This window comes from Saccopteryx leptura, chromosome 1 (genome assembly GCF_036850995.1).
Source record: "Saccopteryx leptura isolate mSacLep1 chromosome 1, mSacLep1_pri_phased_curated, whole genome shotgun sequence".
Classification (NCBI taxonomy): domain Eukaryota; kingdom Metazoa; phylum Chordata; class Mammalia; order Chiroptera; family Emballonuridae; genus Saccopteryx; species Saccopteryx leptura.
Window position 1 is genome coordinate 390,950,531 of NC_089503.1, and position 19,274 is coordinate 390,969,804.

The following is a 19,274-nucleotide window of genomic DNA, read 5'->3' on the forward strand; positions in this document are numbered from 1 at the left end:
CAGCAGTTCTGGTATGCTCCCTTCTGTAGTTTTACGATATAGGCTTCTTGGAACGCTTCTCCTCGGGGTGGCTGACCAGCTTCCTAGAACTTTTCTGTTTAGGGGCGATAGTCCAGTAAGGGTGGGGTCAGATAGCCAAGCAGAACAGCAAAAGGGCAGTTTGGAAGTTTTGGTAAATTCATGTATCCATCACTTTACAGATCAGCTTCCTGATGTTCAGGGTTCCCAAGACTGTGCTCCCCACTGGGGTTCACAGACAACAGGGAGACTGGTCTCTGAGAGTCTCCATCCCGTGTTTTCAGACACAGCTCCTCCAGTGTTAAGAGAAACCCCTGTCCCTCCACCTCCATTCCCAGGGAGAGCTCACGCTCTGATATCAAAGTTCCTGGGGTGAGTTTTCTTCTAGAAGAGTCCATTGGGACAGATAAGGAGTGGGAGGCAGGGAGATCATTTCAGGGGGAGGGATTCCGGGAAGAAAACAGGTGGAAGGGGCGAGGCCCAGCCTGGGGGTCTCTCTTTGGTTTCCTCACACAGCCCCTGGGCCAGGACTCAGGGAGACAGGGTGACAAAGCGCTCTCCGCGCAGGAGGAGGGGTCAGGACAGTCCCGAGTCCCCAGGCCTGGCTCTCAGGGTCTCAGCCCGAGGGCGGAGTCTGGGCCGGGAAGGTCAGTGTTGGGGAGTCCCCAACTGCCCGGGTTTCACTTCTGGTTCTGACAACCTGTGTTGTGTCCTCCTTCCTGGATACTAATGATGCGGCAACATTTGTGACTCCCATTGGGTATCCGGTTTCTAGAAAAGCCAATCAGCGTCACCGCCGTTTCCTGTTACTGTCTCAGCGGATCCCAGTAGCTGTTTCTACCCAGACCCTGAGGATGCGATTATGAGGTTCCCAACCCTCTTCTTGCTGCTCTCGGGGTCCCTGGTCCTGACCCCGACCTGGGCGGGTGAGTGCGGGTCAGGAGGGAACGGCCTCTGCGGGGAGGAGCGAGGGGACTCGGAGGGACGCAGGACCCCGGGGAGGGTGCGTATCCAGCACCCACTTCCTGTCCTCAGACCTCGGTTCAGCACCCGCCTCGGCCCCGCCCCGACCTGACCGGGCTCCTTGTTCTGTCCTGGCCCCTTTCCCGTGTTCCGGGACCCTCACCGGAATCGGTCGCCGGGTCTCACCCCTCCCCGTCTCCAGGACCCCACTCCCTGAGATATTTCAGCACCGCCGTGTCCCGTCCCGGCCGCGGGGAGCCCCGGTTCATCGAAGTCGGCTACGTGGACGACACGCAGTTCGAGCGGTTCGACAGCGACGCCGCGAGCCCGAGGGAAGAGCCGCGGGCGCCGTGGATAGAGCAGCCGTGGGTGGAGCAGGAGCACCCGCAGTATTGGGACGAGCAGACGCAGCGCGCCAAGAGCAACGCACAGGCTTTCCGAGTGGGCCTGAACACCCTGCGCGGCTACTACAACCAGAGCGAGGACGGTGAGCCACGCGGGCGGGTCCCGGTCACGACCCCATCCCCACGGACGGGCCGGGGTCACCCGAGTGTACGGGTCCGAGTTCCACCCGAAACCGTGGGACACTCCACCCCACCCGGGAGGAGCCCGCGGGGACCTTGACCAGGTTTCGTTTTCGGTTCAGGTTTAATCCCGGCGGGCGGGGCGGGGCGGGGGCCGAGTGGGCGGGGCTGACCGCGGGGCGGGGCCGAGTGGGCGGGGCTGACCGCGGGGCGGGGTCAGGGTCTCACACTTTCCAGTGGATGATCGGCTGCGAAATGGACCGGGACGGGCGCCTCCTCCGCGGGTACAGTCAGTTCGCCTACGACGGTACCGACTACATCGCCCTGAACGAGGACCTGCGCTCCTGGACCGCGGCCGACGCGGCGGCTCAGATCACCCGGCGCAAGTGGGAGGAGGACGGTGCTGCGGAGCACCAGAGAAACTACCTGGAGGGGGAGTGCGTGGAGTGGCTCCGCATTTTCCTGGAAAAGGGGAAGGAGACGCTGCAGCGCGCAGGTACCAGGGCCGCGGGGCTCCCTCCTCTCCCCTCGGGCTGCGGCTCCTACACGGACACAGGAAATGGACCGGGGTCAGAACACCCTCCTTTGGGTCGGGACATTGAGTCCCCTGGATTTTCAGACCCGGGACCAGAGAGCCACTCCCCCTTCTCTCAGGGACAATTAGGTGCAGTCTCTCCGGGATGGAGGGGAGGCCAACCCTGAACTAACCCATCAGCGGTTCCCCTTGACTCTGGCAGTGGCCCTGGGACCCATGGGGACTTTGTCCCTTGGGCCTTGTTCTCTATCCCCTAGCCAATGTGTCTGAGGTCCAGTTCAGCTTTTCTGAGTCATTTGGCCTCCACCCAGGTCTGGACCAGAAATCCCTTTCTCCCCTCAGAGACCTGTCTCCTACCTTGACTCGAGAACTTTCTAAAGAGTAGATCATCCCAGGTGCTTCTGTCCAGGCTGGTGTCTGGGTTTTGTGCTCTCTCCTCCACCCTAGCTGTCCACTCAGGATGGTCACATGAGTGCTGCTGGAGTGGCCGGTGAGGGATGAAAAGTTCCTGAATTTCTCACCCTTCTCCTCAGACCCCCCAAAGGCACACGTGACCCACCACCCCATCTCTGACCGTGAGGTCACCCTGAGGTGCTGGGCCCTGGGCTTCTACCCTGCGGAGATCACCCTGACCTGGCAGCGTGACGGGCAGGACCTGACCCAGGACATGGAGTTTGTGGAGACCAGGCCCACAGGGGACGGAACCTTCCAGAAGTGGGCGGCTGTGGTGGTGCCCCCTGGAGAGGAGCAGAGCTACACGTGCCATGTGCAGCATGAGGGGCTGCCCGAGCCCCTGACCCTGAGATGGGGTGAGGAGGGGACGTGGGCACAGAGCCTCTTCTCAGGGAGCAGGGGCCTCTGGAGGACTTCAGCAGGGTTGGGGCTGTGGCCTGGGGGTCAGGGCCCTCACCTTCCCTTCCCTTCCCAGAGCCTCCTCAGGCCACCGTCCCCACTGTGGTCATCGTTGCTGTCCTGGTCCTCCTTGGAGCTGTGGTCACTGGAGCTGTGGGAGGAGCTGTGATGTGGAGGAGGAGGCGCTCAGGTAAGGAAGGGTGGGGTCTGAGTTTCTTGTCCCACAGGGGGTTTCAAGCCCAGTATGAAATGTGTCCACTTCATTAATGGGAAGTACTGTCCCCACACGCATGTGCTTGCCCAGTCTGGGGGCCTGTTTGCTAACACTGACTCTTTGGTGAGGCATGTGTGAACATGAGGGACAGATTTATCACCTTGATGAGTCAGGTGATGGGGACCTAGTTCTCAATAGTCACAGATCAGAGGGGAGGGTCCTGCTGAGGACAGACCTTCAGGAGGACAATTGGTCCAGTCCCCACACATGTACTTTCCTCAGGTTTCCTGATCCTGCCCTGGGTCTGTAGTCACAGTTCTGGAAACTTCTCTGGGGCCCAGGACTAGGGGTTCCTTTAGGACAGTGGTTCTCAACCTTTCTAATGCCGTGACCCTGCAATACAGTTCCTCATGTTGCGGTGACCCCAAACCAAAAAATAATTTTGGTGGCTACTTCATAACTGTAATTTTGCTACAGTTATGATTCAGAATGTAAATACCTGATATGCATTATGTATTTTCTGATGGCTTTAGGCGACCCCTGTGTTTTGGTCGTTCGACCCCCGCCGGGGTCGCGACCCACAGGTTGAGAACCGCTGCTTTAGGACCTCATGGCCCTGCCTCCTCCCTGGTCTCTCATGGGATGTTTTCTTCCCACAGGTGGGAAAGGAGGGAGCTACACTCAGGCTGCCAGTGAGTATGGTGGGGTGACCCCTGAGACCCTGTGACCTTGTGACAGTACAGACAGGAGCTCATGCAGGACCCCACTCCCCATAGTTCCTCCTTTAGTCTCCTATCCTGTGGGCTCTGACCATATGCTACTATATTTTACCCCAGAATGTTACAGCACCCAGGGCTTTGGTGTGTTTCTACCGGCTTCTAAAGGTGAGACCCTGATGTGGGGAGGGGTTGGGGCAGAGGGAACAGGACTGGGTGATGGGGATTCTCTGGGACATATTCAGCATGTGGTGAACTATTGAGAATGTCACCAGTTACAGCTACTGACCTGAATTTGTTCATGATTATTTTCTTCTACAGCGTGAGACAGCTGCCTTGTCGGGGACTGAGTGACGGAAGATGCTTCACACACACACACTGGCCAGCCCTGTTTGTGACTTCAGGAACCTCTCACTTCTCTCTCTGCAAAGGGCATCTGAACGTGTCTGCATTCCTATCAGCGTAATGGGAAGAGGTGGGAGGCTCTGTCCCAACCCTGTCCCCAAGTCCCCTCCCCACGCTTCCCTGTCCAGCAGAGGCCGGCAGGACCTCCCCATCCCTGTCTGTACTTCGTGGAACACTGAGCTACAGCTTCTTACTCCTTTATTGAAATCAGACTCTGGGTGTGAATTTGTATTTTCAGTTCTTGCCATGGAGGGTTGATGAGTTAATTAGAGGAGAAGACCCTAAAGTTTGAGAGGAAATAAATGGATACATCGAGACCTTTCCAGAACCCGTGTGTCTGCTGTGCTGAGTCTGTTGCAGGGACAGGAAAGGCTGTGAGGACCGAGTGTGGTCAGGACCTGTGCCCAGTCGGCGCTCAGTGCATCGTGGGCTTTAACATGGTCACTCTTCAGCTGGGTCACCTCTCTGCTCTTTGTCCTTATGTGTTCATAGAACCTTGTCCCACCAGGACCTGTGATCACAGGGACTGAAACGTCACCCAGGCCTCGTAAATTGTCCTAATAAAGAACACCTCCAGGTCTGTGGTCAGCAAGGACGTTTTGGGGCCAGTCAGCTGAGGCTCAGGCCTGGGTCCACCCTTCAGCCCCGTCTCCTGGGTCCTTACTTGTTGTTTCTTTGTTTCTATGGTGCAACATGACTGGTTTTTGTTCCTTTAATGATTCCTGGTGTCATTCTCCTCTGGGTGTCCCTGTCTGACAGTAGCAGGTGATGGTTTATCTGTCATTGTCCCACAGAGCTAAGTGGGTCCCTGCACACAGGAATCTGTGGTGTCAAGAGATTTAATTTATCAGATTCATCCTGCTCTTGCCTCCTTCTATGATGGTTCTTTCCCTCTTTTCTAAACCTTTAAAAAAAACCAGGTTCTGGAATCAGAATGGAGGGATTCCCCACCTTAGAGAAGTCCCTGCTGGAATTCTCTCTGCCCGCCCGCCCTCCCCTGCCCCGTGCTCCAGGGCTGGCTCAGTGTAGACTCCAGGATGTGCAGAGCGGGGTCCACTGTCGATTTAGGGGGAGCAGCCGTGAAAGTGCAGGTGCATTGCGGTCAGTGTGAGGGCACCTTGTGCTGCAGCCGCCACAGGACAGCTGTGCTCTGAGGCCCCATCAATAGAGATGCGTCTCTAGCGCAGGGAGCTGCCCCCCACGGACCACTCAGGAACCACGACTGGGTGTGTGCAGACGTGTGGCACTGTTGTTCATGTGGGGACATCACTGAAGTCAGATCAGGAACACTGCTGGCCTTGGGAGCCTGTGTCGTGTGGGGAGAGACAGGTGTGTGTGAGCACAGTGTGAGGCCGGTGCCCATGCCGATTCACATGGAATTCGGGCAGACGGTAAAGGACTGTGGGTCCGGAGGACGGTGCGCCACTCCAGTTTATTGGTGGCTCACAGAGACAGAGAAGCCGAAAGAAGAAAGAGAAGGGAAAAGTATAAGTGAGAGGAAAACCTGCTTTCGCAGTGGAGGGGGCGGGATCAGGAAACCACCCGCCCCCTCAGTGCTGGAGCGCCATCTGCTCCCGTGGCCCCTGAGAGGACCCTGACCTCACACTAGAGCTGTCACTGCTCCCGCACCAACTGCACAGAGAGCTGGAGCCGGGAAACCGTGAGCAAGCCTAACCCATTCCCCACACGGTAACAGGGAGGTGTCTGTGTCAGAGGGGGCAGGTGTCCTGGGAAAACAGTGGGAAGTGATCCTGAGTGTGGGCTGTGGGGATAGGAAGGTGGCTGTTTCTTATTTTTCTTTTTTTTTCCTTTTTTTTAAAAATATTTTTCTGAAGTTGGAAACGGGGAGGCAGACAGACTCCCACATGCGCCCAACCGGGATCCACCTGGCATGCCCACCAGGGGGCGATGCTCTGCCCACCAGGGCATCACTCTGTTGGCAACCAGAGCTATTCTAGCGCCTGAGGCAGAGGCCATGGAGCCATCCTCAGCGCCCGGGCCAACTTTGCTCCAATGGAGCCTCGGCTGCGGGAGGGGAAGAGAGAGACAGAGAGGAAGGAGAGGGGGAGGGGTGGAGAAGCGGATGGGTGCTTCTCCTTTGTGCCCTGGCCGGGAATCGAACCCGGGACTCCTGTACGCCAGGCCGACGCTCTACCACTGGGCCAACCGGCCAGGGCCTCTTCTTCTTTTTTTAAGCAAGAGAGAGAGAGAGAAGCATCAACTAGTTCTTAGGGCACTTTAGTTGTTCATAGATTTTTTTCTCATACGTGCCTCGACCAAGGGGGCTCCAGCCGAGCCAGGGACCCTTTGCTCAAGCCAGCCACCTTGGGGTTTCAAACCAGGGACCTCAAAGTCCCAGGTCAACACTCTATCCACTGTACCACCTCCGGTCAGGCTGAAGCTGGCTGTTTGGTTTGGGGGTCAGTGTGGGCCTCACTGGGAAGGTGACTGTTGGACAAACAAGTGATAGGCTTGCTGGCCTTGTCCTGTGCCTGATTGGTGCTGCCCTCAGGGCGGCAGAATGGGGACTGCCGACTCCCTGCCACATTGGGGGGGGCCGTTTGTTGGTGTTGCTGGAGAAGCGGTTTCTCCCCCACCTGTTTGGTTGTGAGTCCTGAGAGAGAGAAGCACTTTGCCCTGACTGCTTGCTCGTCTGCTGTTCCGAGACTGATAAACGTAACGGCCCACCATTCCACCCTACAGTTTCTCTACCGTCTGCCCGAATCCAATGTAATCTGCATGGCCACGGCCACTGGCCTTACAGTGACAGTGAGGAAAGTTTAAAGGACATGAGGAATTCTCCCAACTGTTTCTAGCTCAGATATAAAGCAGTATATACATGACATTGGGTCTAATAGTGTTTGGGGAAAACCACAGACCAGGTTGAGGCCACACAGCCAGGAGCAGACCCACCGTCCAGCCGAGGTCGGGTCCCACACAGGAACCACTGTCCTGCTGCTGGGCACATGTCACTGCTCACACCCCTGACTCCCTGATGCTGGACCCTGGTCCTGCGGCCAGGACTGCTGTCTCTGCTCTCCTGGCAGCTGGACACTGTCCCTGCCACTCCCACCACCCTTGTCCACTGCAGTCAGCACAGTCCCAGCCTCTCTGTGTCACCACGTCCCGAGGTAGAGTCCGGCATGTGGTCACCTGTGTAGCCTCATTCGTGTCCAGATGCACAAATGTTAGAGACGTGGGTTTTCTCTTTTACGGAGGGACGTGGTCTCTGCCTCCCACCTGACTTTACGTGTGGAATTCTCACGTGGGAAGACAGTTCAGGTGCTGGGCTGAGGGATGGAGAAGTGACCAATTTCATCTCTTGGACAAAGGTGGAGGAAAGCAGGTGGGTGAGGGTGTGGGGACCCCCCTGAGCTCAGTGGGGTGTCTGCTTCGCTCCTCTCTTGCATTTTGTCCGCCTCCTCCTGTCACATGTGCTGTTCCTTCCGGGCTGTGCTGCTCTGGGTCCTGGGCCCCACACCCTTCTCCACAGCAGTGAACACGGGGCGCTGAGAACACGTCTCAACATGCCCTCAGTTCTCCTCTGCTGTATTTTATTATTATTATTGTTGTTGTTATTATTAAAGTGAGAGGAGGGAGGCAGAGAGACTGACAACCGCAAGCGTCCTGACCTGTGTCTTCCTGTCAAGAACCCTATGTGGGGAGGCTCTGCCCATCTGGGGCCGTTGCTTCATTGCTTTGCAACTGAGCTATTTTTAGTTCCTGAGGCGGAGACCATGGAGCCATCCTCAGTGCTGGGCTAACTCACTAGAGCCAGTGGAGCCATGACTGCAGGATGGGAAGAGAGAGACAAGAGAGGGAAAGGGGTGGAGAAGCAGATGGTCACTTCTCTGTGCCCTGACAAAGAATCGAACCAGGGACATCCTCCAGCTGGGCTGACACTGTACCCCTGAAGCAACTGGCCAGGGATGTTTTGTGTATTTTTTAGGTCAATTTGATCGGTTGCTCATCAGGGATTCACAGGCGTATTATTTTGCAGGAGAGCCACTGGTGCTGGGTCAGCCCGGGCTCTGTCTCTGACACCGAGGGCTCCTGCCTTGTGTTGTTGCTGCCCTGAGAACCCAGGGCCGACTCTGCACGTGGGGCCTCTCAGTGTCCACAGATTGGTCCCACCTGTCCTGCTGTTAATTTCAAGAATACTCCTGTTGGCCTGACCAGGCGGTGGCGCAGTAGATAGAGCATCAGACTGGGATGCAGAGGACCCTGGTTCAAAACCCCGAGGTCACCAGCTTGAGCGCGGGCTCATCTGGTTTGGGCAAGAATCACCAGCTTGAGCCCAAGGTCGCTGGCTCGAGCAACGGGTTACTCGGTCTGCTGTAGCCCCCCGGTCAAGGCACATATGAGAAAGCAATCAATGAACAACTAAGGAACTGCAACGAAGAATTGATATTTCTCATCTCTCTCCCTTTCTGTCTCTATCTGTCCCTCTCTCTGACTCTCTCTGCCTCTGCCACACAAAAAATACTCCTAATACTCCTGTTGGTGGCCCTGGACAGTCCGATCATTTGACAGGAATCAGACCCTGTGGAGGGGCTGAGGGCAGAGAGTGCAAGAAACAAGAAGCCACAGGGGCAATTTGTGTACTCGGGGTCCAAGAGCGCAGGGCAGGCTGCAGCCCAGGCCACGTCCAGGGCGCAGGCAGACCGCGGCGTGGAGTCCCAGAAAGACCGCAGGGACCTGCTGCCAGACTACCGGGGCGTGTCCACTAGAAAGAGGCCCCACAGCTGCTGGAGGGGGAGGGGACACTTAGGAAAGAAGGAATAAGACCTGTTGAAAGAAGACCTGATCACCTACTGCAGGAAGAGGGGACACACCTGGTGGGGCCCAGAAAGGCGACCACCCTGAGCGTGGGACGGGGAGACTTCCCAGGGGACACACAGGGCATCGGGCCGCCCGTCCGGGGCTGCGGTGGCTCTGGAAGGTCGGGGAGCCGTGGACGTGGAGTGGAGTGGGCCGTGGAGGGGGACTTGATCCTCGGGGCGGACGTGGACATCGTCGGCACAGGGGGAGTGACGGGTCGGGCGGGAGCACGGGACGAGCGGGTGGCAGGGTCTGCAGGGGCCCCTGTCCGAGGTGACGGACAGACTGGGGACATCAGATGTGACAGGAGCCGCTGAAGGAGCAGCACCCCGTCGCCGACACTGAAAACAAGGAGGACGGAGCTGAAGTGAAGGCAGAGGGACAGAGCAGGGACTCCGGATGCGGGCAGGCTGCTCAGAGTGAGGACCCGGCCGAGTGCAGTTTCCTGTCCGAGAGCGAATGAAGGTGCTGATGGGTGGGCGCTGAGGGAGGGGCTTGTTCCTCGGGGTCACAGTGAGGAGGCTCAGGCTGAAGATGGTGACAACCAGCCTCTGCGGAAGCCAGACAGACGGGACAGCACGTCTCAGCTGGGGGTCACGTGTGCAGACCTTGAGCCCAGCACGTGGCTGCAGGGGAGGCCCAGGTGGCCGTGGGCGTGGGGACCTCCCAGCCCTGGGGGGGGGGACTGCCCGGTCAAGAGTCTCTGCTCCTGCTGTAGCCGAGTGACAGGCACCCCGGCTCAGGCTTCCCCGGGTGACAGCAGACACCCGGTCCCTCGTGGACACTGCCCCTCAGGTGCTGCCTGTCTGAGGATCCCACCGGCTCCGACAGTTAAAGGAAGAAGGAGAAGACTGTCGTCCTCACCCTTCACAGCGGCCTACAGACTGAGTTTTGTCTGTTTTGAAAGTGACCTCTCGCGACACAGAAGTAACAATAGGGCCGTCCAGTGTTTAGACTGTATTATTACAGGAATGTTTTCATAGTTCTCAGAGATTACGAATTCTTCGTGAATACTTCGTGTTGCTGCTGTGACTGCATTTCCAAACGTGAAACGTCGGGTGAACAGTGTGTGCCAGGTTAGAGCTCTCTCTTCCTTTGTGTTTTTTTTTGTTAAGGATTTTTTTTTTTTATTGAGACAGAGACAGACAGACAGGAAGACAGAGAGATGAGAAGCATCAACTCATAGTTGAAGCAACTTAGTTGTTCATTGATTGCTGTCTCATACCTGCCTTGACCCGGGGCTCCCAACCACGGGGTCATGTCTGTGATCCTATACTCAAGCCGGCGACCTCGGGGTTTGGAACCTGGGTCCTCAGTGTCCCTGGTTGGTGCTCTATCCACTGAGTCACCGCCTGATCAAGTGAGTTAGTTTTTCTGAATTAGTTTATTAGATCTAACAATTGTGTGTGTGAGTGTGTGTGTGTGAGTGTGAGTGTGTGTGTGTGTGTGTGTGTGTGTGTAATTCTCAGGGTCATCTATGAAATCATGCCATCTGCAAAGAGATAATTTCACTTCCTTGTTTCCAATTTTGGTTTTCCCCTTTTTTTCTTGCCTGGCTGCTCTAGCTAGGACTTCCAATACTGTGCAGAGAAGACGTGGGGAGATGGGCACCCCTGTCTTGCTCCTGATCTCAGGGGAAATGCTTTCAGCTTTGCACTATTATAATGATATTAGCTCTGGGTTTTCCACACAAGGCTTTTAATACAAAAAGAAACTTTCATTCCATTCTTAGTTTATTGATATTTTTATCATGAATGGGTGTTCAAATCTGTCAAATGCTTTTTCTCTCTGCATTGATTAAGATGATCATTCATCCCCCCTTCATTCTGCTTCATTCTGTCGATGTGCTGTGCTTCATAGACTGACTTTCATATGTTGAATCTTGCTTACTATCCATGCTATCCAGAATAAATCTCAATCGGCCATAATATATAATCCTTTTAACATACGGCTGTATTGGGTTTGCTATTGGAGGTTTCTGCATCAGTATTCTTCTGGGAAAAAAAAACATTCTTCTGGGATATGGGTCTGTTTTCTTTCATTATAGTAAACTTGCACATTTTTTCAGAACTTAACCACTAAGAACCTACTGTTCACCAAAGCTGAATTGATAACACGAACAGTTGATTAACACACAGTTTATATGTGATATGTGATATGATGCTATATTCTTACAATCAGGTTAGCTTAAGAAAAGAAAATGTTCTTTTTTTCTATTTTATTATAAAAATATTTTGTTGTAAGACTGGTTTTGAGCAGTATACTTGGTCATTTAACAACAGGTAGACTAAAATTAGAGAACATTAGTCTAGACCGGGAGGAAAATGATAATAGTTTGAGCTAGGGCAGCCATTTTCAACCTTTTCATCTCACAGCACAAAGAAACTAATTACTAAAATTCTGCAGCACACCAAACAAATTGCTGCTCATATTAGAAAAAAAAAAAGGTATAATTCTGATTAACTTACAAAAAAAAATAATAGTAATTACCTACCCTTTTTTTTTCCAAAGCGACTTAAAAAAAAAAAAATAGGTGCCTAGCCTAACCATTGACAGCACAGTGGATAGAGCATCAGCCTGGGACACTGAGGTCCCAGGTTCCAAACCCCAAGGCCGCTTGCTTAAGCATGGGCTCATCCTCCTAGAGTACAGGCTCACCACCTTGAGCTCATGGTCGCTGGCTTGAGCAAGGGGTCACTGGCTCATCTGGAGCCACCTAGTCAAGGCCCATATGAGAAGCAATAAGTGAACAAATAAAATGCTGCGACTATGAGTTGATGATTCTCATCTCTCTTCCTTCTTGTCTGTCCCTGCTTGGCTCTTTCAAAAAAAAAAAAAAAAAAGTCAGATACCTATCCTTGTATATAACGATTTCCGGTACCAAGAATAATCAATCAGCTGCAGCCTTGTTATGCAATGTGACCAATGAGCTGCACCTTTTAAACATTTCTGTAATGTGGTATGTTTGCTTTTGTTATTGACCTGAATGTAGGTGGCCCTGGGTAGTAAGTAGCCCATTGTTGGTTCTAGAATCAGTGATTCAAGAATTAAATGAAACAAGCATTAGAGTGGAAACATGGCTTGGTAGTTTTAAAAAAATAGGTTACGCTGAGAAGTTTTATAATTGTGCTATCCAAGGCCAATTCTGGGTGACATTGTGAAGTCAGCTATGATGTCCTTCGCGTTTGCAGTTTCCTCCAAGGCCGCTTTGTGGTTGAGGACTCAGACACTCTGCTGTGTCTTCTAAACAGTCTTCCTTTCTCGGACCTTCAAGTTGCACCCCAGCAATGACCTGAACTTATTCACACTAAGCGTCCCAAGGAACATCTACACTTATCTGGGGTTTGAGGCCTAATCTAAATTCATAAATGAAACCCTACCACAAAATTTCAGGCCTCATTCAAGCGGTGAGCGAAAGGTTTGAAGGATAGCAGAAAACACTCCACCAAGAGGTAGGCAAACTGCTTCTGAAAAAAAGCTGAACCCTCTTTGCCACAGCTAATTATTCATAGATGAATAATAACAAAAGTTGACTTTCAGAAAATGTAAAATTATAATTTAAAAATTAAAAATTGAGCCTGACCTGTGGTGGTGCAGTGGATAAAGCGTCGACCTGGAAACGCTGAGGACGCCGGTTCGATACCCTGGGCTTGCCTGGTCAAGGCACATATGGGAGTTGATGCTTCCAGCTCCTCCCCACCTTCTCTCTTTGTCTCTCTTTCTCCCTTTCTCTCTCCTCTCTAAAATGAATAAATAAAATTAAAAATTGAGAAGTCTTAAAAGGATAGGCATTTTGCCCGCTCCGTTCTCCCTGCTGCTTCATAAACCCAGGGAGTTCCCTGGTGAAGTCTGAACCCGTTTCCCGACACAGAGGGCAAGCTGAAACCAGAGGAGGCAGGCCGCTGCCGTTGGAAGGTGACAGTTTTATTAGCAAGGGAACTTACTTAGGCGGCTTGTCTTGGGTGGCTGCAATGCGAGATCTCCATCCAGATTTAAAAGTTTATACAGAGGCCGTAACATGGTTCAGTCACCTAGACCAGGGGTCCCCAAACTACGGCCCGCGGGCCGCATGCGGCCCCCTGAGGCCATTTATCCGGCCCCCGCCGCACTTCCAGAAGGGGCACCTCTTTCATTGGTGGTCAGTGAGAGGAGCATAGTTCCCATTGAAATACTGGTCAGTTTGTTGATTTAAATTTACTTGTTCTTTATTTTAAATATTGTATTTGTTCCTGTTTTGTTTTTTTATTGTAAAATAAGATATGTGCAGTGTGCATAGGGATTTGTTCATAGTTTTTTTTTATAGTCCGGCCCTCCAGTGGTCTGAGGGACAGTGAACTGGCCCCCTGTGAAAAAAGTTTGGGGACCCCTGTCCAGATGGTCTCAACACATCACTTTTTCAAGACCGCCTCCTCAGGCAGTGGGAGGTCCCTAGTCTCAAGGACAGGCGGATGGGTGAGGAGCCTCTGACCGCCTGTTCGCTCACTCGCTGGGGGTCTCCCGGGGGCCCGGGTCCTCTCAACACTCCCTAACCTGACGTCATTCCCAGCTCTCCTCCTACTTAAAAGGCAGGTACGCTGGACTTAGGCGCCCGACGCTGGGTTAGGGAAGGCTATGAGAACAAAGGTGCCTCCCTGTATGGGATACCTGGTAAAGCGCTGCAAGGGTCTCTGCTGACAGCTGTCGGGGCCGCCCGGGAGAGCAACAAAATGTTAAGAAATTATAAGGGAGAGAAAATACATTTACAGTACTGCACTCGTTGATCCTGCTAGTCTGTGTCGGCTGTGGACAAGATGACAAAACCCCACAAGTAAGCAGCCTGTGCAGTCCAGACCCATGTTGTTCAGGGATCAACTGTCTGTCTCTTCAGCTATTTTAACTTCTTCATGATTTAGTCGTAGAGGGTTGTATGTTCCTAGGAAACTGTCCATTTAATTTAGGTTATCCAATTTGTTGGCTTACAGTTATTTACAGTACTCATAATACTTTTCATTTCATAAAATTAGTAGTAATGTCCTCATTTTCGGTTCCGATTTTTGTAAATTAAGTGTTTTCTTTATTCTGAGCTGAGCTAAGGAAAGATTATCCATTTTCTGGGTCGTTTCAAAGGACCAACTTTTGGTTTCATTGATTTTCTCTATTTTACTTAATTTTGTTCTGATATTTATTAGTTCTTTGCTTCTGCTAAATTCCAGTACGTTTGCTCTTTTTCTAGTTTCTTAAGTGTAAAGTTAGAGAGTTTAAAAAATCCTCCAACTGCATTCCCGCGGCAGTTTTGCGCCTGCGCACAGCGGGCACGGAGCGCGGGTGCGCAGGGAGGTTCTTCCTCCGACATCCGCCCGCTCAGGTCTCCACGTCCTCAGGCCTGCGAGCCGTCACCTCAACGATGCTCATTCTCACCACACTATTTAAAAGTGGCATTCTGCCTTTACTTTGCATTATTTAGTTCAAAATTTGTAAATTAAAATGTTCTCTATGTCTTCTATCAGTTTCTAAGAAACTATGAAGGTTTTCCGCCCCAAGGATGGCCTAAACAATATTCCACACCCACCAGCTCTTCTGTCATGTGACCTCGCCATCCCTGTCTAGAGGTGGGGCCTAATTCTGTCCCCTTGGGTCAATGACGAGCTCCGATGATGAGAACACGAGGAAGGTGACATTGCTTGAGTTCTGAGGTTCTGACATAAGAGGCCCTGTGGTTTCTGACTTGTGCACTTGGAACCCGCCCTTCCGGAACCAGGTGCCCGGCTGGGAGCAGCCACGCCCAGCAGAGAACCAGGTGGAGGTGCCCGAGGCCACCGGGTGAACAGCCCCAGGGAGCCCCCAGCTGACAGTGACACCAGTGCAGCCCCGACAGGGAGCCTCTGGAATGTTCTGGACCAGTCGGGCCTCCAGTGACGGCAGCCCAGCCCGTGTCACACGGAGCAGAAGAGCCGCCCGCTGAGCCCAGTCAGCCCGCAGCACAGGAGAGAACACAGAGGTTGTTTACTGTGGGATTGTTTGTTACCCCGCAACAGATAACAGGAACACAGACCATATAATTCACCGCTATTAGTGTGTTCTCATTACTGTGTGTCCTCCTGTCAGCCTGTGAGCATCAGGAGAGCGGGGTTTTGTCTGTTTTCACTAAGTGATCCCCAGCCGGACGTGAAGCCTGGCACAGAGGCGCTCACTACGTATTGGTGGAATGAATGAATGAATAAATGTTGTGACCAGATTTCCTTAACACTGGGCCTGGGTCTGGGGAGAGGAGACCTGCTGGTGTGTGGTGTGTGTCCTGTATGATGTGTGCACACGTGTGCATGTGTCCACATGTGTCCTGTGTGAGTCTAGTGTCTCCCTACTGCTCTTGGTCCCCTGAGCTAGCAGCCAGGACTCTGCACAGTGCCTGCTGCCCTCACACCCGAGCCATGTGGGCCCTGCAGACAGGCAGGGCCTGACCACCAGCTGCCTGTGACGTGTCCTGGGCCGGGAAGGGGCTCTGGCTATCTTGCAGGTCATGTCCCTCAGCTGCAGGGCTGGAGGGTGTAGGGAGCTGTCCCCAGGCTGGAAAGCATCACATCTCTGGGTTAGACATCGGGGTAGAGATGAGACATGGAGCTGGGTGGCACACAGGGGACTGACGTGGTCTAGACCGGGTCCCCAACCCCTGGGCCGCGGACCGGTACCGGGCCGTGGGCCATTTGGTACCGGTCTGCAAAGAAAGAATAAATAACTTACATTATTTCTGTTTTATTTATATTTAAGTCTGAACGATGTTTTATTTTTTTAAATGACCAGATTCCCTTTGTTACATCCGTCTAAGACTCACTCTTGATGCTTGTCTCAGTCACGTGATACATTTATCCGTCCCACCCTAAAGGCCGGTCTGTGAAAATATTTTCTGACATTAAACCGGTCCGTGGCCCAAAAAAGGTTGGGGACCACTGGTCTAGACTGAGGATCCTGGCACTTAGGTCACCTGAGCGAAAGAGACAGGATACCTGGGACCTGTTAAGACAGCTGCAGGGGGGCTGGGACACCCCAGATCCTGGAACAAGGATTGTCAGTTGTCTGTGTCCTGGCTTACTGTCAGTGTCCTCCTAGCCATGACCGTGTCCAGCTCACGGGGACAGTGTCAGCCCCGTGGGAGTGGACAGAAGTAGATGAGGAAGGGACAGGTGCATGTCTGAGCTCATCTGGCCTGGCTTCAGACCACACATGAGGTTTCCCAGAGTGGGACCTTGGGAACCCCAGGAATCAGGACCAGGCTGGTCCCCGAGGTGGGGCACAGGCCCCTGTCCTTGGTTCTGTGGCCAGTACCCAGAGAACACTGTCCAAACACAGTCCCACACGTGTCCCTGTGGCCTGCCCTCCCCATCACCGTCTTCCCTGGTGTCTCCTCCTGCTGTCCTCTCCGCCTTCACTTCCTGATGCCACTCTCCTCTGTCTCCATTTCCCCGGGGCCTCCTGTCCTTCCTGGACCTGATGCCCCAGGGCTCCTCCCTCAGATCCCAGGGTTAGAGACTCGCTGGGCTGATTCCCAGGCGCAGGGATCTCCAGCACCAGCGGTGACAGCAGACATAAGCGACAGGCACGTGGGGCCCCATCCAGAGAAGTGACAGCCCGGGTGCACTGCAGAACCCAGGATGTTTCTGAAGCTCTTTGTGGACCTGGGAACCGGCTGTTACCGCCTAGAGAGGATCCCTATTGTCTGAGGCCAGTCCCAGCTTCTCGACGGGAGGAAACACTAAGAAGCTCATTGAGGTACTGGGGGTGGCGTCCCTTTCCCCCGTGTGTATTGCTTCGTGCGCGGGCTGGGAGACCCGGAGGACCAGGGAGGCCCCGCTGAGCAGGAGAAAGGGGAGCAGGTCTTTGTCCTCAGCGCTGTGGCCACGCGGGGGCGCCGCCGACCGGCTCCGGGACGCCAACCGCGCAGGGAGCAGCCCCCGCCCCGGCTCGCGCGCCGCGGATTGGAGGGAGGGGCGCTCGGAGCCGCGCTTGGGCCGCGAGTTCCACCTCTCCTGCTCTCTCCTGTCCGCGAAGGCCACCCCCAGGATAATCGAGAAGTAGAGGCTCTTCCCATCCCTCCCTGTTTCTTCCGGTTGCTCTTTCTCGACGTTTGCACAAAGTATATATTTGCATAACTTGTTGTCAGGAAGGAGAACCGGGAACTGGTGACAAGCTCATCGTGGCAGAGTCCTGGGTGCCTCAGGCCCGCGCAGGGAAGACGACTTTTTATATAAACCTTTGAAATGTGCTTCCGTGTGCCGGAATGACCTTTTCAGGTATGATTTACTCTAAAAATCTTTCTTATTTGCAAGACCCTCTTCAGTCCAGGCCCAGGGGACACAGCGGTGGCCGTGTGTTGGACCGGGACCCAGGTCCCCGGTGTTCCTGCCCCACAGGCGCCCAGGGTGCTCACACCTCAGAGTCTGCATTCTGTTCCCGGGCTGAGGACCTGTCTGTCATCAGTCACCACCTCCCTCCCTGCATGGACCCAGGTCCTTCTGAGGGGCCCTCCCTCTACTGTCAGGGCATAACTGACAAGTTATGCAAATATATACTTTGTGCAAACGTCGAGAAAGAGCAACCGGAAGAAACGGCGTGGTGGGAAGAGTCCAGCTCTCAGGGACAGTGTCAGCCCCGCGGGAGTGGAGAGAAGAACTTCTCGATTATCCTGCACCGTCACTGCCCGGGGACTTCTCCATCCGTCCTCTCTCTCCGTTCCCTGACACACATTTTTAAACGTATTTATTTTATTACTTACTGTCTGTTCCTCCTTGAGACTATAAGCTCCCTGAGGACAAGGACAGGGATGTGATGTTCACAGCTGCATTTCCATAGCCCTGAAAGTGCCTGGTTGTTGATTTCACAACATCTGTTTAGTGAATGAATGAGGGGATAAAAGCACATGCAGAATGACTCACTCACACGCATAGTATCAACAACAGACACATACACACACATTCATACACTCACACTCACACTTTTGAACCCAGCTTTTATGTGGACCTCATGTTCTTTTTTTTTTTTTTTTTTTTTTTTCTTTCATTTTTCTGAAGCTGGAAACAGGGAGAGACAGTCAGACAGACTCCCGCATGCGCCCGACCGGGATCCACCCGGCAGGCCCACCAGGGGCGACGCTCTGCCCACCCGGGGGCGATGCTCTGCCCATCCTGGGCGTCGCCATATTGCGACCAGAGCCACTCTAGCGCCTGAGGCAGAGGCCACAGAGCCATCCCCAGCGCCCGGGCCATCTTTGCTCCAATGGAGCCTTGGCTGATGGGAGGGGAAGAGAGAGACAGAGAGGAAAGCGCAGCAGAGGGGTGGAGAAGCAAATGGGCACTTCTCCTGTGTGCCCTGGCCGGGAATCGAACCCGGGTCCTCCACACGCTAGGCCGATGCTCTACCGCTGAGCCAACCGGCCAGGGCTGGACCTCATGTTCTGAACACTTCCTGTGTCATTATTACATTCTGTTTTTCATGTCCATAGTATTGGCGACATTTTTATATATACAGAAGTTTAAAAGGATAGTGCAACTGTTACTTCAGATTCGATAGTTTAACATTTTTCAATATTTATCTCATGCGTATGGCACATTGCAGTTGTATAATTTTTGCTGAATCACTGAAAATCATTTGCAAGCATCATAACTGCAAAGAACATTCTCCCTAAACAATATTATTACTATATTATTATTATTATTATATTGAGGAAAATATTTGTAACTCCCATACATTTTCAAATTTCTAGTTCACATAAAATCATATTAATTATCCTCAAAAGATAGAGATTTATAATAGTTTTTTTTTTAAAGCTCTTATTCGGTAACACATTTTAATGTCTATCTACAATTCTACATCATCTTCCACAGTGTGCACATACACTTTGAGACTAAGGGACAAAGACCACAGCTGCCTTAGGCCCTCTGTCCCCAAAGCAGGACAGAAGACGGCCACTGTGTCATGGTCACACCTGGTGCCCCAAAAATGTTTCTCCCCACGCAGGTGTTGGGCAAACCTGAGACCTGGTGTGAATGCACGTCCACCACATAAGGGTCCACAGTGAATTCACTAACTCCCTCTTACACCCCTCACCTCCCCATACCTCCTCATCCTCACCGACAGAGCCCAAGTGAGAGCCCCAGGCCCCTGCCCCTCCCACCTCCCTCTCTCACACTCACCACCATCTGCCCTGAATCCACCAGGACTCACCTCGTTCTCTCCTTTTCCCCTGTCTGTCGCAG

The 19,274-nt window shown here is 53.2% G+C and overlaps 1 protein-coding gene across 7 annotated transcripts in view; it reads left to right on the forward strand.

Moving 5' to 3' along the window:
* The first annotated feature begins 854 nt into the window (after window positions 1-854).
* The window catches only part of LOC136387812 (patr class I histocompatibility antigen, A-126 alpha chain-like), a 97,670-nt gene continuing 79,250 nt past the window's right edge, over window positions 855-19,274 (forward strand). For 3 of the 7 annotated variants that reach the window (XM_066359869.1, XM_066359866.1, XM_066359864.1), the window contains exons 1-6: window positions 855-944; window positions 1,184-1,468; window positions 1,726-2,001; window positions 2,574-2,849; window positions 2,969-3,082; window positions 3,766-3,798. In XM_066359869.1, the coding sequence (XP_066215966.1) occupies window positions 881-944; window positions 1,184-1,468; window positions 1,726-2,001; window positions 2,574-2,849; window positions 2,969-3,082; window positions 3,766-3,798 (1,048 nt within the window). In that variant the 5' untranslated portion in view covers window positions 855-880. Of the gene's footprint in view, window positions 945-1,183; window positions 1,469-1,725; window positions 2,002-2,573; window positions 2,850-2,968; window positions 3,083-3,765; window positions 3,799-3,942; window positions 3,991-4,143; window positions 4,569-19,274 lie in introns of those variants that run through there. The other 4 variants (XM_066359867.1, XM_066359863.1, XM_066359865.1 and 1 more) reach the window with 3 other exon arrangements.